This window comes from Cryptomeria japonica, chromosome 11, assembly GCF_030272615.1.
Source record: "Cryptomeria japonica chromosome 11, Sugi_1.0, whole genome shotgun sequence".
Taxonomy (NCBI): domain Eukaryota; kingdom Viridiplantae; phylum Streptophyta; class Pinopsida; order Cupressales; family Cupressaceae; genus Cryptomeria; species Cryptomeria japonica.
The window spans coordinates 41,222,062-41,246,582 of NC_081415.1; the positions used below are offsets into that span (position 1 = coordinate 41,222,062).

The 24,521-nt window shown below is 33.4% G+C and overlaps 2 protein-coding genes across 5 annotated transcripts in view; both read left to right on the top strand.

The window, feature by feature from the left end:
• The first annotated feature begins 1,663 nt into the window (after nucleotides 1-1,663).
• LOC131076797 (AP-1 complex subunit mu-2) lies at nucleotides 1,664-9,995 on the top strand. The gene is made up of 11 exons (XM_058014128.2): nucleotides 1,664-1,913; nucleotides 5,246-5,392; nucleotides 5,692-5,754; nucleotides 5,909-6,085; nucleotides 6,177-6,280; nucleotides 8,116-8,223; nucleotides 8,373-8,469; nucleotides 8,584-8,681; nucleotides 8,878-9,019; nucleotides 9,134-9,256; nucleotides 9,707-9,995. The coding sequence occupies exons 1-11, from the start codon at nucleotides 1,680-1,682 to the stop codon at nucleotides 9,803-9,805; spliced, it is 1,392 nt and encodes a 463-aa protein (XP_057870111.1). The 5' UTR covers nucleotides 1,664-1,679; the 3' UTR covers nucleotides 9,806-9,995.
• Nucleotides 9,996-20,548: 10,553 nt separating this feature from the next.
• Nucleotides 20,549-24,521, top strand: part of LOC131076795 (uncharacterized) — a 64,748-nt gene continuing 60,775 nt past the window's right edge. Inside the window, exons 1-3 of one of the 4 annotated variants that reach the window (XM_058014125.2) lie at nucleotides 20,554-21,108; nucleotides 21,788-21,856; nucleotides 21,935-22,072. In XM_058014125.2, coding sequence (XP_057870108.2) covers nucleotides 20,903-21,108; nucleotides 21,788-21,856; nucleotides 21,935-22,072 — 413 coding nt within the window. In that variant the 5' untranslated portion in view covers nucleotides 20,554-20,902. Of the gene's footprint in view, nucleotides 21,109-21,787; nucleotides 22,073-24,521 lie in introns of all 4 variants that reach the window. The other 3 variants (XR_009113488.2, XM_058014126.2, XM_058014124.2) reach the window with 3 other exon arrangements.

The following is a 24,521-nucleotide window of genomic DNA, read 5'->3' on the forward strand; positions in this document are numbered from 1 at the left end:
TTTAATAATATACAAATTATATTGTACCTAGGACCTCTCTCTTTCTCTCCCCCTCTCTCTATTTTTGTCTAAATCTCTCTCACTCATACACACACTCCCTGTTTCTCCCTCCTTACCCCATCTCTATCTTTATCTCTTTATCTTTTCACTTCTCTATCTCTCTCCATACCTCTCCATTACTTGTATTTTATCACCTTTTATCTCTAACTCTCGCTCATTTTATATCTATCTCCCTTTATCTCCTACCCCCTCTATGTCTATTATCTTCACCTATCTATTATTCACTCCATTTCTCTCTTTATTGCTATTAAATATAAGTATAAATTTTTTATTATTAACAACAATTATAGTTTTATATAGTACAAATTAAATTAACATATAAATATAATACAATATATAATATACATTTTATATAATATTATTATGTTTATTATTACATTTAATATTACATATATAAAAAGTATGCTATTGATACTCTCTCTCTCTCTCTCTCTCTCTCTCTCTCTCTCTCTCTCTCTCTCTCTCTCTCTCTCTCTCTCTCTCTCTCTCTCTCTCTCTCTCTCCCTCTCTCCCTCCCACTTCTTATCTCCCTCTATCTTCATCTCAACCCTATCTTCATATCTTCTCCTCTATCTCTACATGTCTCCCTCTCTCTATCCATCCATCTCTCTTCATCTCCCTCTTCATATACCTCTATACTTATATCTCTTTGCCTCTCTATGTCTATCTCTCCATATTTCTTTTTCCATTTCCCTCTCTATCTCTATTTCTATCTCATGTTATCTCTCCATCTCTCCCCACCCCTATATCTCTCCCTCTCTCTACCTCTCTTTATATATCATTACACATCTCCATCTTTATCTTTCCCTCTCTCCTTCCCTCAATTTTCCCTCTCATACAATACTTACCTCTCTCATATCTATGTATCCCTCTTTTCTCTCCCTCTCCTCCATTTCCATATCCATATGCATCTGTGTCTATCTCCTTACCCCTCCTCCCCCTCTCTCTTCCCTCCTTTATCTCTCCCTCTCTCCCCCTCTTCCTATTGCAAACATAAAGTGAGATTTTTATTAATGAAGTCTGACCACCTCTTTGATTCAAAAGGTTTTATTTCATTCATGTTTGGATCCTTCTAAGTGAATGCATAGTTTATTTGTATCTATCACTTCTCCATTGAGCCATTCTTGCGCAAACAACATCATTTTCTAATAGTCTACCAATTGACCTTATGTATTGCACACATATATACAACTAATAGACCAAAATTTATCCTAATTGACCTTTCATACCTCTTCGGCCAAGGTGCAATTGCTAGTTAAACTACAACCTCCATATAGTAAAAATAGAGCAAATATAAATCACTTAGCAAAATCATAAAGAGAAATACACATTAGTTAGGGTTAGATCCCCACACATAAGATGAATATGTAATTATGATGAAATTTAAAATAGAATAACATTTCCAAATCAACAACAATATATAAATTAACTCCACAATTTTCATTCATTTTTCAACATAAAAACTATGTAGCATTATAACTTTCATATTCTAAATTTAATAAAGGTTTTATTATCATTTACATTATTTAGATTAATAAGCCAACACAAGCCTTTGCTTTCTAGTCCTTAGCTTACAACACAGTACTTAATTCATTTTTCTTTTAAAACGAGCCCATTTTATGTTTTGTATTTTTCATTTTCCTCTCTGTCACAATGAACGTCATGAGGAGTTGAGCCTGCGAATCGTTCGACAAAATACTGCGGCCAAATTCAGCATATTGGCAATGGCGGGTGCTGCATCCGCCTTGTTCCTTCTGGATATGAAGGGTCGTGTCCTCATCTGGCGAGATTATCGTGGCGATGTCTCTTCAGCTCAAGCAGAACGTTTTTTCTCAAAGCTCATCGAAAAGGAGGTACTCAATTTGAACGGATCTCATTTTATCTCATGTTGTTTTTCAGATGTTCATTTAGTTAGGCCAATAAAAGTTTAGAGAAGTATAAGTGGATTTTTGGAGTGGAGACCATGATCTTTTAGGTACATGAGGACATCTGAATTACAGTTGGCTTTCCTAGGGTTTGATGGAAGGATAGATTATGGAAAGAGGGCAATAGAAAAAAGAAAACGGATGTGAAATCAATGAAATTTATGATAGTCACTTGGAATTTTAATAGATCGCAACTAGAGCAGATCCCCTTTTCTTTTTGCTTTGAAATGGCAAACGCTTTTTCATCTAGGAGCTATGAATCTCATTTTATCAAATATATTTGTTGTTGAATGTAGTTTAGTCCAGGAGTTATGAATCTGCAATAATTTTATATTAATTACCTTCATTTTTCACCTAGGGCGGGTGACAGAATTCATTCTTATATATTACAATTATACAATATTACCATTTCTAACCACTGACCAATTTGTATTCTGGTCAAGTGGTCCCTCCATTTATTCCACAGTTGGGTGCGAGTGAATACGTTTGAGATTCAAATCAGGGAGCTCTTTTTCTCAGGTCTATTGTATTACAGCTGCACACTAGGCCTTGAACCCAAACAGATCCACTTTATCAGTAGACAATAAATAAATCAATTACATAAGAGTGCATATTAAAAGCAACAGATCTATGCCTGAAGGCATATTGTCAAAACCTTTTAGATGAACTGCATTGAAACTTTCAAGCATTAGTCCGGAAAAGCTTAGACAAGATCAATTATGTAACAACAGTTAATTTTTAATTAATGTCTTGGAATGTTAGGGTTTGAAATCTAAAAATCCCTACAAAAGTAAAATAGTTAAACTAACCAAAACCCGTGGAAGCTTTTAAGTTTCTTGAAATAAATTAATTTGAGGAGAAGTTTTGTGCAGAAGGTATATTACTGAAGATTTTTTGGTTGAACGGTACAGAAAATATCAAGATATTACCCTAAATAGTGTAGACAATATAAAGTATATAACGAATGACATTTTTAAGCTGAGTTTTTGGGAAGCTAGGGTTTGAAATTTATTGTAATTACCACAAAATTAATAAATACAACAAAAAAAATCCTTGCAAGCTTTCAATCACTGAAGATAAATTAATTATGATAGAAGATTTGTGCAGGTAAATGTTACCTTAGTTTTGTTAATATTTAGTTAATGGTCCTGTAAGGTTGAGATCATAATTGTTTCCATATGCATTGCTGATAAGATTTCGGAGTCATTAGCAGAAAACGTGGTCCCACCCAACATTATACATTCAACTCTATACTACAATTATTTCAAACTTTGCATAGAAAACCATCAGTATTATATTTCTTAGAAAAGTTCCTATATGTAGGCTTCCATCTACCAAAACCAAAGTTTCATGGACACAGGTACGGATACAAATACGGATAAGGTATCGGACATGGATACAGCCATTTTTTAGGACCCCCAATATGGATATGGCTGGATACAACATTCATAAAAAATATATGCACATATATTTAACACAATTTTCTAATTTATTAGAAGAGATTTTCATTTCTTCAAAAGCAATATATATTATAGACACATAATTGCTACATAAATAATTATAAGTTAATTTAACAATTTACAATATGCAAAAATAGTAGAGTTGCATTGGAAGATAACCAAAAAATTGTGTTGCTGAAATAGAAACCTTTTCATTTATCTTTCTCATTTGGTGTAGATTTTGCTTATACCAATTTTTTTAAAAATTTGGTTGATTTTTTTTTTAAATTTAAATTTAGGAAGATGTACGTCAAATTTTTAAAAAATCAAAAATCAAATCACATAGTATCCAGCATGGTTGGAAACTCTAGTTTTTTTTGGGCATGCATGGGTATGGTATCCGACGTGTATCCAGGCTGTATCAAATACATATCCGTTTCAGATACGGTTATATGTGCGCTCAAGGAGGGACAAAGGATTATCAGGCTACCTTCTCAAAAAAATTTGAGCTTGGTACAGCAAACTTTCTTCTCTCACTTGTAGTGCCTGCTCAAATTATCTGGCCATAAAGCACTCACTTTTCTTACTATTCAGAATATTCGTTGAAATCACTAATACAGGGAAAAACCAGAGGATATGCCCCTCCATAGATACACGCCCTTACAGTTTAATTCTTTCATTGGATTTTAAAATGAAAACAATTTAAAGGAATGGAAAAATAAACTAGCATAGCACTTGATCAACCTGGATTAGCATCCTAATAATATGACCTTTTTGGGTCTTTGGGTTCTCTTCTTGGTCTTTTTATGCTTGGCTTTGGACCATATTTATTGTTTAACTGTATTGGTTGGTACCTAAACAATATAAATAAAAAATAAGAAACAAGAAAATGGCCATAATACAATTACAAATTGCCCTTGACTATGCTTATTAGATGGTTTATAGGGTGGAATTAGTGGCATTAGCAAATACATTTTGAATTAGCAATAAAAATAAAAATAATAGTTTTATGCAACAGACTAGTCCAGACATGTACTTGCAGATTTAGTGAATGGCTTTGTACACATCATTTTATTTGATGATTTGTGTGTAGTTGAGTCATGACAATTTTTATAATTGTTTGAGGAATTGGATGAACATCCTATATTTATATTCTCTCCAGAAGGCTTGTAAAAGAAGATGCCCTTACAGTGAAAAAAAAAAGTATAATTTCTATATGCAAAAATATAGGAATCACATTTTATATGCAAAGGCAAGTTCTTTTAATTTTACTAAGTATTTAAGGTGGTATTACTGTTAGTTTTTGTCAATTGCTGTCTATGTTTTAAAAATCCTTCATTTGAATCTATATAACTGTGTTAAATCCAGTCCTGGGTGATTGAGAACTCTTTAGTTAGATTCTGTGTCCACTTTCTTTAAAATTGGTAATAAAGTTTTAACCATTTCAAGAGGGAAATTGTTTACATGGATCTATTGATAAGAACTCTATTCAACAGTGGAAAGAACACACGAAGCTGTACTTGCTGTTGACTCATCTGTGCTATGCACAATGTGCACTTAAAAACTCCAAAGGATTTACAAGGAAGCTTCTCAGATATGGAATATTTACAGAGATATGCACATTATTTAAGAATGTTTAGTAGGCCCATGTCACTGTGTACGACATTTAATAAATTGCATTGTCTCATTGAATGTATTTATTAAAATACACTATCCTGTGTTATTATGTCTCATCTCTTATAAGGCTGAACTGGAAATGTGTAAGAGCATGGTTTTCAACTTATGTGCTTGACAAGGTTTTTGATGGAATTACATGGACAGGGTGATCCTGCTTTACAAAATCCTGTGGTTTACGACAATGGGGTGACTTACATGTTCATTCAGCACAACAATATTTACCTTATGACAGCATCGAGACAGAACTCTAATGCAGCGAGCTCGCTATTATTTTTACATCGACTTGTGGATGTAAGTTCAACAATCTGTGCTTCTCATTCACAATTGATTTCTTGTTCTAGGCTCTATTTTTAATTATCAAATGAGACATTACCTTTAGGGAATTTTCTGAGACTGTAGACCTGGGGTTTCTAGCGTATGCACCTAATGCTTCCGTTTGCAACTGTTGCATATATATTTAGCCGTTTATTACAGTAAACAAGATTTGTTAATGTTTATCTTTGTTTTCTGCTATGATTACTGTGTTTCAGTAACTGATTCATATGTCAAATTTAGGTTGAGTTTTGGATTTTCATGTGTTATTTCGGCAGGTATTCAAGCACTATTTTGAAGAGCTAGAAGAAGAGTCTTTGAGAGACAATTTTGTTGTTGTTGTGAGTGTACACATCGATTTTTCATCTGAGTCACAGAGGGTTCAGGGTTAAGAATTCCTTTTAATGAACTAACTGTTTTGAGACTATTTTATCATGAACTTAAAATTTGAAATATTTGTATATCATTTCACTACTTGTATTTCCCTGCCTGCAGTATGAACTATTGGATGAAATAATGGACTTCGGGTACCCTCAATATACAGAGGCAAAGATTCTTAGTGAATTCATCAAAACAGATGCTTACAGGATGGAAGTCACTCAGCGACCTCCAATGGCTGTTACTAATGCAGTTTCCTGGCGAAGTGAAGGAATACGATACAAGAAAAATGAGGTTGAAGGCTAATCTGGATTTGATTTTGTGCTTTGCTTGAATATGGCAATTGATATTTCACTAACTTTGTGCTTTTAATTTGTTCTTAAAGGTCTTTTTGGATGTAGTAGAAAGTGTAAATATTCTTGTGAATAGCAATGGGCAAATAGTGCGATCTGATGTAGTTGGAGCGCTGAAGATGAGAGCTTACCTGAGGTAGTTTTCTCTACCCTATGCATAATCTTATCATGAGTCCTTTTAGAACTAAAAATAATAAACTACAGAGAGGAAACATGGAACTTCTTCCCTTAATTTCTGTTAGGTAAATACACTGTCAACTTCAGCCAGGTTCGTGGAGAACATTATAATGTTTCTGCACACCACTTTTCTCCAATACGCACCTCACTTGCAGAAGGCCTGGAAATAGGTTAAACCACATTGACTAAGCCTGAAGGCCCATGTATGCTATACACAGCTGAACAAGAAGACATATCTTATGAGAAATGAAATGTAAATGGGTTGGCATTGGCAAGTGGGAGTTCTCAGATTTTATGGTTAATAAGCATTTTGTGTTTATTCGTACATGGGAGAATTATTAATTTATAAGTACTATCATACAAAGAATTTACAAATTATTCAACTCTTTACAAGTACAAATATCATATTGATATTCGTTGTTAAGATTTAATATATAACAAACTTAGTTCATGAGACAACCAACTTACTTGCTGCATGCTTCCATTTCAACAGATAACATGCTTCAGCGAGAGTAAAAAACAATATAGAAGAATAAGGAACTGTGGTGAGTGGTTGAACAGAATCCAATCTCAATGGAGAGCTTAGAGTGGCAGATCAAAAGACAAAATTATAATGGGCAAATGTTGAAATTTTACTGGAAATTAGAATTTTCTTTTTTAAATGTTATATTGCTGATATGATGCAGATGAGCCATCTGTCACAGGCCAGAAATGACATAAGAAACATCTATTCGTCAGAAATTATCTTTTTGGATATGATGCCCTCTATCTGTTTTGTTTCTGTCAACATAGGAATCAACCTGTTTGCTGAAGAAAATACGCAGATGTAATTTTCCCTCTTTTTTCTAATTTAGATTGTTTATCAATAATAGCTTCCAATCCTAATATAAGTTTAAAATTAGTACAACTTCCTTGCAAGGAAGTTTTGTTTTAAAGTAATGCTAAAACTCGATAGATAGTGTTCTTTGCTATGCTACCTGGGGACAGGGGACTTCTAGAGGATGTACCCATAATTTCTGCATATAGACAGTGAATTTTGACAATGAATTCTATAAGCAATTTGACTTTGACTCTCAATTTAACACAAATTTGCCATAAGAACTCTGCTAGTTCTTATATGTTAAGGTTCTATAATGTATATGTGCATGTTTTATCCATGTTTTCATATGAATATTTTAAATTTCCCTATTTTTATATAGCCATCCCCTAAATTGGCAAAAAAAATCATCTTCCCGGAAACACGTACCCCCGTCCCTTGCCGTCCCCGTCCCGGAAACTCGGGGTAACATAGGTTCTTTGTCCTTTTCCTGAGAACTATTTATAAGCCGTGAAGCTGGATTATGCTGCACTGGGTCCCATACCCAGGCCAGATCCCAATCCTATGGTTTGTGGGCCTTGTCTGGGTTTGTAATAGATGGATCCGGGATGAATTTGGTTGCAACACCTGTGCCCTTGCCGTACCAAGGCTGAACCTGGATCCCCATAGCCCATCTTCAAAAAAAATCATAATGAAAATATACAAAGGGAAAAAAATACTAATTCTATTGAGTTTTTGATGTTATTTGACCACTAACGATTGCTCTGTTTTGGACATATGCCATAAGTACTAGAGCTTTATAACTTTTGATTTAATATTTGGCATTGAATAATTTATTGTGTTTCATGGTTAATTTAGTATGCTTTGTGCAAAATATGGTGTTAGTATTTTTTACATTTTGTTTTTTCCACATGACTACTGAAACATTACATAGCTAGCTGTTAATGACAAGTGTATGCTGATTCACTTTTTTTCAGTGGAATGCCAGAATGCAAGCTTGGACTTAATGACAGGGTGCTACTAGAAGCTCAAGGCAAAGCGTCAAAGGGAAAAGCAATTGATTTGGATGACATCAAGTTTCATCAGTATGCAATCAAGCTCATTTTCATATTCAATTCCTTAAAAGTTAAAACTGTCATTATTTTATTTTATTTTAAAAGTTCTTGCAAATTCCTTCGATGTTGTACTTTTCTCCCTTGAAAAGGTACATGCTAAATTCTATTTCTTCTGTCAGGTGTGTTCGTCTTGCTCGTTTTGAAAATGATAGAACTATATCCTTCATACCTCCTGATGGGACTTTTGATCTTATGAACTATAGACTTAGCACGCAGGTTTGTTCAAGAGTAATGCAGTTGTTGTCAAATCTTTGGAAGTCTGTTATGAAGGATGTGGATAAATTTCTTTTAGAAGTAGGTTTCAGGTTATGTTTTTTTATTAATTTGCAGGTAAAGCCATTGATATGGGTTGAAGCTCAAGTAGAAAAGCATTCAAGAAGTCGGGTAGAATATTTGGTGAGAGCACGCAGTCAATACAAAGATCGCAGGTTTCAAGTTATCTCTCTGGCTTATGTATGCCATTATTTTATTCTCTGTTTGATCCTGGAGTTTTGATTGTTAGATCTCATTTATCTGCAGTTCAGATAGATCTTTCTAACATGTTGGCTTCAGGGGATGGTTTGAGTATGATTGATATTTTTGTTTTTGTGCTAATTTGTTTTGTGATTTTCTTTAACTTTGCAGTACAGCAACAAATGTTGAAATTGAATTGCCAGTCCCAGCTGATGCATCTACACCTCATGTACGTACATCAATGGGTTCTTCTGCATATTCCCCAGAGAGGGATGCTTTGCTTTGGAAAATCAAATCATTTCCTGGTGGAAAGGTATATCTTACAGGTTTCATTGGTTTTCTTGTTCTAGGACTGTTAAAAATGCTATGGTTCTGGAACCTGATGTTTTGGTTTCTTGATTGACTTATTATGTGGATCTTGTTTCAGGAATACATATTGAGGGCCGAGTTTAGCCTTTCTAGCATAACTGCTGAAGAAGCAACCCCAGAAAAGCGGGCACCTATTCGTGTCAAATTTGAGATACCATATTTTACTGTATCAGGAATCCAGGTCATTTTTTAACTTTAGTTCACAAATATAAATTATTGCTTTTGGTAATATTATAAGCTCATTAGAACGATTTCTTTGAAATCCTAAGGTAGTCCAGTTCTTTTTGGACTGACACCTATAGATGTCCTCACAAGGTAAATTTATAGAGCAGAAACTTCTGACTGAACTACTTTTTGTTGTTTGGGGAGGTTCTAGACTCCATTTAATTCACTACAGTGTTGGGACCCTTTTGTGTGGTCACTTGCACATTTTTGATGAGAACGAGTTCATTGCTTATATTTACGTTGACCTCAGGGAAAATCATTATGCTTTTTATATACAAGCATCAAATATTTCGCTCCACAAGTAACTTGATGCATTGAATAAATGGTTGGGGATTTACATTTGGCTCATTTAGATGTACGCTGCTACTTTATAACAACTTTCTGTTTCTGCAATTCTTTACTACAGGTCAGGTACCTGAAAATCATTGAAAAGAGTGGATATCAAGCATTGCCATGGGTTAGGTACATTACAACGGCAGGTGAATATGAACTAAGGATGATCTAGACTAAGTGATACCTGATAAATGTTGTAAACGAGAGAGGAGGTTGTGTTTGGTCATTCTGATGGCTTATTAAGTTGTTTTCCGTTTCTAAATGAAGGATCAAGCAGGAGGATGTTATTTTACTATCCACCTAACAGTTGAGTGTAATAGTCTTGTTAAAAATCCATCACAAATTTGGTTTTGCTGTGTTCATCATTCTTTCTTCTATATATTGTTTTCAACTGTAGTTTCTCAATCCCACCTAATTTAAGAGGTTTTGCCTATAATATAACTTTATTTAATCTACATTCTTAAATGTTGCATTACAATATTTTGCAAAAAATATTATATTTTAATTAAAATCCAAATTAAACAAATTTAATTTAGTGGCATTCCATTTGTATCTTCCTTTTAGCTGAAAGCTTGATTTAGAATAGATAAAGAATAAAAAAGCAATGTATTAATCCATTTTCATTATGCAGTGCACAACTTTCTCTAAATAGGACATTGGAAGGAGGATTGTTTTAAATAAAAAGCACTGGCTTGTCCCAAAAACTTGTTAGCTTTCTCCAAAATGGGTAACTGAAACTGATATTCTTTCCCGAAAATATTAATGCTTTCTCAACTAGCAATATAAATGGCATGTTAACTCTCGTATTGGTTAGTGGCAGTGCACATTTGATGAATCAAGTGTTTTGTGTTCAGTTTTTGCAATTGATAGTTTCATTATTCTTTTGACTAAATCAAGCCCCGGGACCTATGAAAGTGTGTAGACAAAATAGTTGTCTCGAGATTGTTTTGTGTTTTCTCTTTTATCAACATTCTCTTTCTCCATAATTACGAATGTAAATATTCTGGGATTAAACTGTGTATAAATTTTTAATCAACGTATCACACCCAGTGATTCATTATCAGGATGAGGAAATAATCACTGGGTGTGATTCAAAACGTCGATTAAAAATTTATCCATAGTTTAATCCCAGAAAATTTGCATTCAGTCTCTTTCTCCTTTTCCTTGTGCTCTGAGGTGCTTGGCATGGAGTGACATAGATAGGATCTACAAATCATAAATATATTAACGAAATAATAACTAAAATTAATGAGAACCTGACATTTAGGTTAAACTTGACCTCTGGGATCAAATGATTTTTTTTTGTTTCAAACAATTATTTATAGAGACAGTTAAAGAAGTATGATAAACCTGTGTTTGAGAATGAGTTGATTCAAATATTTAATAGAAAATCCATTTTTCCCAGTAATATTATCCCATTCAATATATTCGTTTAGTTCAATTAAATTTTCGTTGAGATTTTCTACCTTAAGTATTAAGTATTATTATTATTATTATTTTTATTTTAATTTTTTAGTCTTCAATGCTTCTTTTACAGCATGGATTCAAACTTGGCATTGCTTGTGTTTATAGTGGAATAGATAGAGTATTTTGTTGGAAGTATGTTGTATATTTTTAATGATTTATAATTGGTTAATACTTGTGACAAATCCATTGTCATAAGTGTATAAAATGTCATCATTAATTTTTTTTTTTTTAGCTTTATATAAAAGCATTAAGGTTTATGCACCAGGTCTTAATATTGCATCATAATTTTTTTATGTGAATTAAGGAGGATTATAGAACAATTTATAAAGCAGTGGCATTTTGATATTTATTTATTTAAAGAGATTAATTTTTTTTAACTAGGGAAGCATGATTAAATAATAATAACAACAAATATATATAAAATTTAAGATTGATAGTTAGTATTACATGGAGTAATTCGTTAAATTAAAAGAATAAAATAGTAGTATGAATTTGAAAAAGTAATATGCGTGAATTGTGAATTTGATCTAACTTTGTAGATTGAAATGTTGTTGTGTAGATTTAATCTTTACAAACTTTAATGTTTCGTTGGGTTTATTTTTATGATAGTTATATTATTGTTTCGTTGTGTTCAAGAACACCTTTAGAGAACTTATTAGGTGAGGATCTTGTTTTAATAAGACCTTACATTATTAAATCGATTGACTCTTTAAAAAGTTCAAATTCAATAAGGTATCATGTGGAGAATGTCCTAAATCTTGATGTAAGTAGGTAATGCAATGATAATATGGATGAATGTTTTAAATGTGCTCAAGATATTTAGGTGTTAGCTTCTTGAAACTAAAGTAGAGGTAATCCTTAAATATAACTCCAAAGGTGGTAAATAAAATGTTTTTCAACAAAGATGACACGAAATAGCTACACCCCAAGGCTTGAATTTGAAATTTAAAAGTTTTGGGGTCAATTTCGTAAATCAATCAACTTGTGCCACTTGTACAAATTGTAGATTAAACATTAGGTAAGAAGTGGACAAATTGAGGATCAACAAGTCTTTAGGAGTGATTGCAAATGAAATTAAGGGTCAAGCTATGTAACAATTTTCAATAGAAATAATCTCAATTACACGCATACAATTGCATAAGGGATAACAAAAAGAAAAAAAGTGCGAAGTATACAATTTTCACTGTTATAGTATTATGATAATGAATAGATTAAAAGTTGGCAAACATAATCCAATTTAATACTTTTTGTCTAATTTATGTAAATAAATTTAAATTAAGGATTTAAAATAGAGGTCTCAATTAAGAATACAAGACTTGATAGGGAAATTATGAATTTTGTTTCGTTATACAAATTGTTTGAACATTTCGAATTGCTCTAATGCATATCATTTAAACCAATCATTGTCAAGGTACACTATTGTTAGAACTCTTGTACCACAATTTCAAGCAAGAGTAGTTATTGTCTTATTAAGATAGTGTTGTTGTGAACTTGCAGTTATTACATTTGTTTGTATACTCAACCCAACATAGTTGTTATCCACTTAGATTTGATAGTTTATAACATTTAGGATCATTTTTGTAGTTGAAGAGTTGACCTTGGTCACGAACTTGATCCCTACTTAAAATTCAAATTGAACTTCTAGCTAGTTGTTGTCCTTTATTTTTTTTGTCTTAAAACTGAGTTCACCTTTTGCAAAATTTGATAGGATTAAGTCTCAAATGCCCAGCAGTTTTTAATGTTTTTATTTATTTATTATGCTAAAGTAAAAGGTATTAGTTTACTTAATTAATTAAATCATACTGATTTAATAATCAAGTCACCTTTTCTCTATTTCACTTAAGTTAAATTTAGGAAGCTAAACTTAGAAATATTAATTATTAATTGCTTTTAGGGTTTATGTTTTTAGGTTTTGGTCTCCTTTTACAAGGATTGATCCCTTTGTAATCCTAACCAATCTAAGTATTATTATTGCATTCTTTTGCTCTAGGTTTTCAAAACAATCTTTGTGTTTTGTGAATCTTCCATTGTTGTGACAGGTTATTTGCATACAGGTGTTCATTGGGTTCTGTGAGGTTGTATTCTCAACTTTTACATGGTATCAAAGCTTCAAACCTAAGGCTTTCATGTTCTTCAGATTGGGAGATTCTACCTATAGCAGGTCTTTTGTGCAATTTGGGTTGATTTGAATCTCACCTTTGAATTCGACATGTGTCAAATAGTCAAGATTGACCTTTTGTTTGTCAATTTTTGATTCACACTACTAGATCTGTGAGGGTTCGAAAATTCAACTTTTTTTGTGATCCAGGGGGCACTTGTTTTTTGGAGCAATTTGGGCAAAAAAGGACGTCACAGCTGGCTTCTAGAGGCCGATTCCATGATTTTTTTATATAATTTGCCTATTTTCAATGATAGGGGCATTTGGGACATGATTTTTTATTGGCATGTTTTTCGAGACACGAAAATCCATATGACCGTACCTGCACTTGCGTCAAAAATATTTAAAAAATAAAATCAATTGGTGGTAAAAAAATAAAATTTGATTGTTGAGTTTTTAATTTTTTTTGCTAAAAAAAAAGAAAATCAAGTTGGTGCATGTTGTTAAAAGATTTTTAATTAAAAAAAAAGTCAACCCTTAGCAACAAAAGTACATTGCATCAGCGCTGAAATCAACATGACATCGTGCTAACGTTAGAGGTACAGTCAGTAGTACAGACAACTTGCATGGCCGCTGTGACCCTCTTTGTGCCCTAAAAGAAGGTTTTTTCTTTTCTTTTGTGCATACGATATCGTTTTTTAGCAAACGAGATATTGTCGAAAAGATGGTTTTGTCTACTTTCCAGATATGTGAGTTTCATCACCTGGTTTTTTTTGCTGGTACATTCTATAGCCATTTAAAGTCAAAGGTGTTGTTTTTAGTCCTGAGCTCGTATCTTTTCACTAGTTTCTTTGTTTTTCGCGATTCCAACGACATTGGGACGGTGTTTCGGAACTCTTCACAACCATCCATGCACTTTTTCCAGATTTTACTCTAGGTATATTTTATTTTGTTTTTTGTTTTTTCACACTCTAGTGAATTACTTGGACATATGAGCTCGTGGAAACTTCTGGTTTGCGTGGGATGCCTCCTTTTTTGGTTGCTCTTCATGTATTTCCAATCTTATGTCTTTTTTTGACATTCCGAGCTTTCATTGTAGGCACTTATGATTTTGTAAATGCACTGAGATAAAATGCCTCTGTATTGCACATGTATTATGGGATCTTGCACGTCAGTTTTGTGCCTTATTACACTCACACTATGATATAAAGTGACATGGGGGTTTGATGTTTACCTTTGTTTGCCTTCATACCTTTCTCATGCGTGTGTGCCTTAGTATGCACACCCTTTGTATTTGCTTGTACTTTCATGTATGCACGGTTAGATGTTCTTGGTTCTTCTTCATACACAACATTATGGCTTTTAGATTCAATGTACTTGTCATACCTCTCCCTTCTCAGCATTATGGGGGGGTTTCTACTGTTGGTGTTAATGCTTCCTTGGATTCGTGTTGGAGTGAGCTATGTATTCAGTATATGTTTCTATGTACTAGGCGGATGCAGCGGCTGGTTACCCATGCATTTCGGTGAGATGAAATACTTACCATATGGACACTCTTGCATTCCTTTTTTGGAGGCAACCTTTCATTTTTCATTTGATCAGTTCTTTAGACTATTGGTACTCGTGTCATTTGTATCTTCGAATTCCAGATGTTTTGCCTGTGTTTGCCATCTGATTTGGATTCGAGTAGTGTCATTAAGGGCACTCATGCATATTCATGTCTTCTTGATCCTGATCATCTTTTATTTCAGAGGAGGCTCTAGCTACAACATCTTAGCAGTAATTCTATGACAAAGTTTGTAGCTTCTTCATGCTTCAGTGATTCTTCATGCTCGTCTTTTGTTCCTATCTTTTGGAACATTATTGTTTGGAGGTTTCTTAGTCCTTCACTTGAGCTTTCATCTCTTCTTGGAGATGAGTTTTGTTCCCACTGGGTTTTCTCCTTTTTCTCCACTTTACAGATATTTCATTGTACTTGGGTACCTCATCAAACCTTGTTGTTGGGACCCATTTTTAGCTTTCTAGCATCTAGTCCTTAGTTTTTTTAGCTTCTCCCTAACTTCATTTTAAGGGGGGGGTGTTAGAGTAAAAGGTATTAGTTTACTTAATTAATTAAATCATATTGATTTAATAATCAAGTCACCTTTTCTCTATTTCACTTAAGCTAAACTTAGGAATATTAATAATTAATTAATTATTAATTATTAATTGCTTTTAGGGTTTAGGTTTTTAGGTTTTGATCTCCTTTTATAAGGATTGATCCCTTTGTAATCCTAACCAATCTGATTATTATTATTGCATTCTTTTGCTCTAGGTTTTCAAAGCAATCTTTGTGTTTTGTGAATCTTCCATTGTTGTGACAAGTTATTTGCATACAGGTGTTCACTAGGTTCTGTGAGGTTGTATTCTCATCTTTTATATATTATTTTCTATAATAATGTGTCGATATGGAAAATGGGAAGCCCATTTAGAGTGACACTTTCTCATGTTATGTGATGTGTTTTAATAGAATGTGTCATTTAAGATGCGTAAGAGATCCTATGTTGTGTAAGAGTGTCTAAGAGAGATTTATAAAGTGAATCTAGAATGCATGAGGGACTTTTTTACTAGTTAATGATGCATAAGATCATTTTTTAACATGAATAAATTTAAAATGGAACACCTCATTTGGAAGGTGGATACTATGACATTAGGAGTTACATTCCATATTGAGATTGTTGACTCTCTATGAACTTGGGCGTTGGAATTCTTACCCTCAATTTGGATTCCCTCTTTGGGCTCATGACTTTGGTGCATGCTTTTGGAAGCCATTCTATGGTTTTCAATTATGGGTTTGCCCAAATATGATATACCTACCTAGTATGGAATTTTTAGTACGCACTTATATTTACATTGGTTATGGTATCAACTTTCTCCAAACAAGGTTGAAAGGGTTGAAAGTCTTAAAGTGCAGTGTAATCCATGTGTTTGTGATAATACGTTTAGTACTCATTTGATGTCAAAATTTTTGAAAGGATTTTTTAAATGTATACCTTGTTGTGTATGTTCTATTATGTGTTAAATGTTATTTATTCTTGTTGAAATAATTAGATATCTTGATTTAGCATTTCTCTCTTGATACAAATTTTATATCTTTTAAAGCTCCTATGGTTGAATGAAACTTCCTAACTAGACTTAGGACCTTGTATGACGTTATTTTTGATCTGAAGGTGAAATGTAAGTAATAGTACCAAAAAACTTTGATATCATGTAAAAGATTGTCCCTCTCATATCTCTCGAACATGAAAGCTAAAAATCTACTCTTGTAGCAAAACACTTTGATATCCTGCAAAATATTAGCCCTCCCAAACCTCTCAAATATGGAAACTAAAGATCTACCCTTGAACCAAAAAAAATTTAGATACCATTTTGAAATCTATAAAAATGACAAAAACCTAGAAATTAGTAAGCACAATAGTTGTAAATATAAATAATTCTTGAAATTAAAATAACATTATAGAGTTTGTCTTTGAGAAATTAATGTTAGTGTTAAAGAAGCAAAATAGCATGGAGATAGCTCAAAAACATGAAGCTATATAAATATAAAAGTGCTTAAAAACAAGTTAGGAGAGTGAGTATAAACAGGCTAAGTGAGAGGTAGGAGGTGATAGTTATGAATAATGAGAGGAATACACAAGAAGTCTCTAAAAATAAGAAAATGTATCTCCCACGGAAGATGTTGATAACATACACTCCACTAACATTGATACTCACTTTATTAACCTAAGAAAGCTCAATAAAAATGTATAAAAAGATGTGCTTGAAAATAAAAAACCTACACTAACAACTCTAATCAAAATATATTGAAAATATAAGAGAAAATAAAACAAAAGTTAGGAAACAAAAGTTGTTAATTTAATGTCGATGAGACCAAGCAAAAGGAATTTTGCATCCACATATGACTATTTACGCATAACCCAAAGAAATAAATTTATGTAAACGACTTTGATGATTTTGGTAGATTTCATAGCCTCTACGCAGAACCCCATTTGTAGTCACACAATGACCGACCTATAGTGGCTAGTGCCCCCAAAATTCCCATAAAATATTGAAAATCAACATGCAAAAGAATAGACAAACATACCATCAAGAGGGCACATGATATACCTTGGCAAAACCCTCAAAAAGGAGAAAATCATCATCCAGAATAATCCATCCTCAGGTATTATATCATAAAAAATATTACAACACAATTGCAAAGTCTCCATGAATACCTTTGAAGCATCGAGCTTTGTACATGCCCTCTCTGTGAACAAGAAAATGAGAATAATGCAACTAAACATCCTAATCCATGCTTCCTCTCCTCACATGTCCAACCTACAAGAGACGATCAATAGCAACCAACCCCAACAATAACTCATGTGCTTGCTTTATTATAAATAAGCCTATATAAAACCAACAAGTGCTATTACAAAATTTCTAAATAATACCATGAGCTTATAAAACCCTTTTCCCCTCATTTTCTTTTTGGTACTAAGTTTTTCCAATATATAGTGTGCAAAATCATATCACATGTTAACCCCATAATGTCAAACCCATGTGATTTACACATCCCTAGATCCCCTAAGTACACCATGTATAATATTAATTTTTCATTAAAAAATTATTCAAGGTTTACAACACACATTTTCTCAACACAAGCAACTTATAGGACCCCAAGATACTAAACAAATTAACTATGCACATAAGCTTCAACTAATAGGTAACTTGAATTCCGTTTGGTTGACATCTATTTCTTTTTTGATCTTCAATCTTCTACTATGAATCTTAATTGAATAAACTCTTATTTTTGCTAGCCTTTCCTCTTCAAGCAAGGTAATCATGGATCCAAAACTTAAAGCATTAATGTAATTGATTTTCATATCCTTGTAAGCTAGACACTTAGTGATGTAGTGCCATTGTATTTCCACTAACCCAAACATATAAAAGCAATAAAATCTATTTGCCCACTTTTCCTTTAGCTTTGTCCACCTTTTGATTTTGCACCCAAGATGACATGAGGTAGTCCTTAGTTGAACTATTAACATTTTTTATTTCTACTTTATTTATACTTCTATATATTTTTTTCGTGGTCCCATGTATGATTGAAATGTTTAACATAGTATTATCTTTTACTCCCAACTTAATTTGTACATGTCTAGTTGCCCTAATTTTTTCTTTCACATATAATTTTATTTCAATGTTGACATTTGGATAATCTTCCAAGTTAATATCCCACACTCATCAAGTTGACCATTTTTTCATCCATGAGCCATTCCTTCTATTTAAATTTTCCTCTATTACCATCTTGGACCAATGATACAACTCCATGGTCTTTGTTCTCTTTAAATAACTTAATATTTGGATAATCATTATTGCCTTAAAAGGAAAGATACCCACTTCAACTATTATGATCTCAAATAGAACCAATGTTCCGATTTTGAAATTACTTGTTATTAGATGTTTTGTAGCAAATTGTATCTACCTCTGTGTCGTCATTACTACCCCAAATTTCACACCTATATAACATCATTGATGGACAAGCAACCCTAAAAAATTCTTGTTAGCTTGTTAATCCCACAATTCAGCCTTTCTACATCTATTTTGCAATAGATATAGAGCTTTCCAACCTCCTTGTTTTCTTTTTATTTCTTACAAGTCTCTTAGTTGAGTTTGTTATAAAATTCAAGGCCAAGATATCTATATTCATTTTCCACTTACAAGGGGTTGCACTAAAAAACAGTCTATTTGTTTCTTCTTTGTTCTCAAGGTAAAGATTATGACCTTGATTTTACTAATAATCACTTGTATCCCTACTTCCTAACAAAACAATTTTGAGCCCTCACATACTCTCTCAAATCATGTCCTATTTTTTTCATCAAATAACGTTATCCACATATAGAAGCACCTTTATTACGTAGTTGACCTAATGCACCCCTTCACCCCTTCACCACTAAACTTGTCTATCCCACTCCTCTAACTTGTCAATATATAGTCCAAATAGAGCACTGAATAATACACATCCTTGTTTGATCCCAACATTGATTTTAAAACGTTTTGACAATTCTTTCTTTATCCTAATTATACCTCAAATTTGATCATACAACCTATGAACAACCACCCCATACATATACAAAATTCCTAACTCTTCCATTCTACCCCAAAATTTGCTTCTAGGCATGACATCAAATGCCTTCTCAAAGTTAACAAAACAACAAAAAATTTCCACTTGTTTAAACCTAAACTTTCTCAGTTAGATGTCAAAAGTAATGAAATGATCAACTATGGAGTGTTTTAGACTAAAATTGCTTGCCCCTTTCCCCGTTTCCTTCCTTTATAGTGTAAATATTAATTCTACGCTCAATCATACTCTCAAAGTGTTTTTGAAGTAAGAGGATTAATCATTATAGTGCAATTGTTTGATGGGTTGACACCTCCACTTTTGAGAAGAAGAATAATGACATCGATTGTCAAATTTATTCGAAAGCCATTTTGATTGACCTCATTAAATATCCCTTTGATGTGTAGTGTGAGGCCTTCCGAGCCCCATTTAAGGTATTTTGCCTACAAACTGTATATGTCACACACTTTATCCACTACTAGCTTTTTAATTCCTTTATATCTTTTGGAGAGAAGGGTTTTAGCCATTTTGTTATTAGAGAAATACCTTTATTTTAATCTCTCATACAATTTTGTGTTTAACCATTGATAGTATTGATATTATTTATCTTGATTATTCTATTTTATTATAATTCCCTTAAAAATCTCTAACATTATGCTTGTCGAACAATGATTCCTCCTTTTTTTCTTGTATAATTCCACCTAAAAAAAATACAAGTGCCAATGGACCCTTGGTCTTGGTGAAGTTGAATGATCAAGTCTTATTGAATGTAAGCCTTTGACATCATAAAGGATGAGGCCGCGATGAATCAAATGTGAGCCTCCATCAAAAAATGGATACCTCTTTGCTCACAAGTCTGAACCTTCATTAGGAAAAAAAAAGAAGAATTGAGAAAATGAGCCACCTATTCTCCATACAAAACAACACCTACTAAAAAACACAAAATCACAACAGATTTTTATACAGTTTCTACTAGTTTGATCCTCTTAATCTTCTTTCTTAATGCTGTAAAAATGAAAAAAATATAATAAAAAACAATTGTATTATGCAAATTTGTGTTTACAATCAGATACTATTTTATATAGAAAAAAATACCTATTTTCCTTTTCCTTCTCCTAAAATTTTTAATTAATCCCTTTGCTGCTTTACAGTTTTCAACCTTAAAACGTATACGACTTTCACAATTATTATTTAATGCTCTAATTTTGCAACTCATACGGCTAACTCGGTCCCGCTTTTTTCACAGTAAAGTAATTCGAGTTTTAAAATCCCTCCCGGTTTTACAACGGAACCCTCATTTCGAATGGCCATGGTTTTGAGCCCAAAATTTGGTGCACAAGTTATCAGGCGGGGATGTAACTCCTGATTGGTAATGTGGCGGATTGATAACTAGATTTTTCGACTGAGAGTTTCCAAAATCCATCTGCAGATTAACGTAAATCCATCCTAATAAACATTTTATACAGATTTTGGTTAAAGAATTACTTCTCAAATCTTTTAACGAACTAAAAACCCCTATATAAAGGGATAATTACAGATTGTTCTAACCCTCCCAACGGAGAAAAATGAAAGCCTCAGAATTCGAAGAGTTTCGAACATTCCTCCTCCAAAATGAAGCCAATTCCGGACTCCTTTCCCTTGCACAAGCCGAATTCCCCTCCATCCCCTTTGACACCCTCATCGCAATTTCCTCGCAGGAAAAATCCCGCCAGCTCCGATCTGACATTCCCAGGTTTACCAGATCCCATCTTATCCGTCAATACATTTCGAGGTAAGCGTCTCTCAGAAGATTTTTTTTAAGGAACTGGATTTTTTCCATTTATTTAACTGTAACAGACCTTCTTCAGTTAAAATAAATGTATATGAATTTTGAGGAGTAACAATGTATATTTTGGAACAACTTTATATATACTTTAAAGGACAAATATGGCAATTAGTTTTCTTCTTCTTTGCAATATTTCTATCAACCAATTTAGGTTTTTCTAAAAGACCAATCAATTATATTTTTAAAATGTCTTTTTGTTTGGGGAATGAATGGTTACAGCTATTACCTATTTGAAAAATTTATTTAGAATGAAAGTTTGCTGTGTACTGTTTCATGTAGGATCTTTGAAATTATCTGCTCTCTGCAGATCGCATTAAGCACATACTTTGTCTTAAATCTTGACGATGGGTTCTAGAGACGCCAAACGCCTGTAAAGTTAAATTCTATGCAGACGATTTAGAAAATCTACATGAAATGGCTTATTAGCTAAAATAGTAGCCCTTAAAAGTACCCCGACACTTGTTAACAACAATCAACACAAAACCTTAACCCTCTTCTATTAAAAATTATTTAACCTAATTGAAAGCTTTTTGCTTTCAAAGTTTTTTAGTTTCGATTGCACGCTTCTGAGATCAGTGTCAGAGTTTCTAATTTCCAGAATTCTGTCCGTGTTTTTTATGGCCAGGTACATTGCAGGGGATGAGATTTTGAACCTAAGTAACGACTCCGGGTTACCTCCCTGTCTTCTCTGCAGGTTTCTGTTGGAGAATTTATTTGGGTTGAACAAGCAGCAGATCACACAGTGCCTTAAAGATCCTGTGATTTTGAACAGGTTTCAGATAAATTCAAATGCAGAGGAGAATGGCGTGGTTTCAACTGCCAGAGTTATTGAGGATGTGCAGAAATGTGTGGAGTGTGATCAGGTTGTTTCACCTTGTGTAGAGATGGTACGAAGAGTTACAGGACTAGAGTAAAGACACTGGAACTTTTTCTACTACATGTTTGTTTTTTAAGCATGTGTTTCTTTCATGTGCCTAATGAAATTGATATTTCCTTGTTTTTGGTTGGTCAATTCTTCATCTGTTGGGTAAACTAGACGCAGCAAGTTGGGTATGCTGTTTTATCCAATTCTATAAGATGCCTCATTGATTTGAAATTAGACTCCGTGTTTGAAGTCTTTTATGCTTTTTCCTCTTAAGCTTATCCCATATGACAATCTGGTTTTTTATTTAGATTTTTTTCGGCCTCAATATATTTATTTACTTGTCAACCCCAATAATAAATGACTGCCAATTTTATCTATAGTGTTTTTTCCCCCAAACTTCAAATGACAAGGATGAAGGCTACTGTATTGATGGATTGGTACTTAAGTCATCGTATTCGTTACCTCAAAATTTTGTTTCTTTAGAGTTCAAATCTACTTTATGTTGTTCTCCCATAATTGTACTTCATTTTACTAGTGATGTATTAGATGATCAATCTAGTTTCCTTCTGTTCCATTGACTATTCTTGCCACTTGCAGATATTAAAATCTAAATCTAAATTAAACCATTTAGTTGATCACAATTAAGTTCAAAACTCTTGTCAAATTAGTCAAATAAATACAATCTCACCAAATTCAGTTGAACTTGGACTCAAGGTTGGCCGTTTGATTAGGAACACTTTAATATGAGAAGTATGCTCTTGGGTTCCGAGTTTGAATGATTATCTTGACATCTGCATGTAGTTTTTTTTTAGGGTGGGAACCCACATATAAAGACAAGCTTGTGTGCAGGTCAGTCCATTTACATAGAATTTCTTGGGTACATGAACCTACGGCTCACCAAGATAGTGAACTTGCTTTACCATTTCCTTTTCAAACTGTCAACATGTGTGCTTATCTACTTATTTGTTTGTCTTGTAATTCTTCTATCTTAGTATTTATTATTGTTATTTTTTTTGGATAAATAGAACCATATATAAATCATAGGTTGTAAGTACAATCCATCTTCAAAAAATATTGATGTCCCAAAGTCATGTAGGGTCAATTTGTGAAATAAAGTATCACATAGCCCCAAAAAGGAAACAAGCACCACTAAGAAATGCAGCCTCCAAAAGGAAACAACCATTCACAATTTCACAAAATCAAATAACATGTATGATAAAAATCTAAGTATCTAAAGCTATGAAGTTTGAGCAAGGGTGGTTCTTGCTTATTCAATTCACCCCATCGTCTTCTAGGCAAGCCTTTTCCATGAGATGGATCCTCACTAGTGAGAACATTGTCTTCTTCCTAAGGTTGTGTATCTAGGACATCAAGTGAAGTCTAAGTTTGAGAAACATTTCTCCATGGTGAAATGGCAAGGGCCAGTCATGGGAATTTGTCTTGCCCTCTGGGACGAACCCGATTGTGTTGTTGAGCAAGCGGCGACCAACTCATGTGATGACTTGCTTGTTGCAGCCAATTAGAAGGTTACATAATTGGTAGTGGTGAAGATTACTTGTAGCAGCTTTGCAAGTGGCAAAAAATAAAGTTAGAGGTGAGTAGGACAAACTTGAATATGCATGAGAAATTAGACACCAAAAATGGAAAAGGACATATGTCCAAACAGAGGGAGAAGATTTCACAATCATAACTGAAGCATTCAAGACTCCTAATAGTAGGAGAAAAAGAGCCAGAAGGCTCTCTTCATTACCTATGGATGAACAAGGCCATCAAATAGCGCAGATAGCTATACCTACAGTTGACAAGCGTGAGGCATATGCAGCCTGAAGATTATCAATTCCAAAATGTGGACTTGGGAAGCTAATAAGACAAGGAGAGAAGCAATCCCTACAACAAGCTGTCACTGCAATTTTGAAGTGAATGTAGAAGGATGAGAACACTAAGGAAGAGCTGAAAGCTCAAGTGGCACACTTCTTATGTGAATCCTCTTGTGGGCCCTATAGACTCAGTTGCTTCAACTACCATGTTATAAGCTGCACTTAGTAAAGAAATTGCACATCTAGACTCATAAGCTCTTGTTGCAATTACTAAAGAGTAGAAAGAAAGTTTGCAAGCCTTATGGGGTTGGGTGATAAGGAAGGCAATGAAAGCCTATTGACATATTATTGATGAAAGTCATGCCCCTGCCATAAAACATTCTCACACCCATCCTTAAGCAACAAGAAAATAAAAATAATATCTGGATTCATTTATTATGCTGTGGTGGAAGATAGTGTTTGTTTCACTAGTCTGTTATTGTGTTGCTGACAGACCCTGTTTGTGTACCAGAATGGTGTGGCAAGTGTTTTGAGTATATGTTGCCGGAAATTTAGGGTCAATGATCCTTATGATCAGATTGATCCTCAGTAGGATCTGCACGATGTGCTTCCTTAAGTGGAATTGTGTATAAGCTTTTGGGTCAGACCTATTACACATCTATTTTGGCCAACTTGCG

Coding starts and splice junctions, on each gene's coding strand:
- LOC131076797 (XM_058014128.2), top strand. CDS start 1,680: ATGTTTTGTATTTTTCATTTTCCTCTCTGTCACAATGAACGTCATGAG. Junction 1,914..5,245: donor CAAAGCTCATCGAAAAGGAG/GTACTCAATTTG, acceptor TTACATGGACAG/GGTGATCCTGCTTTACAAAA. Junction 5,755..5,908: donor GAGACAATTTTGTTGTTGTT/GTGAGTGTACAC, acceptor CCCTGCCTGCAG/TATGAACTATTGGATGAAAT.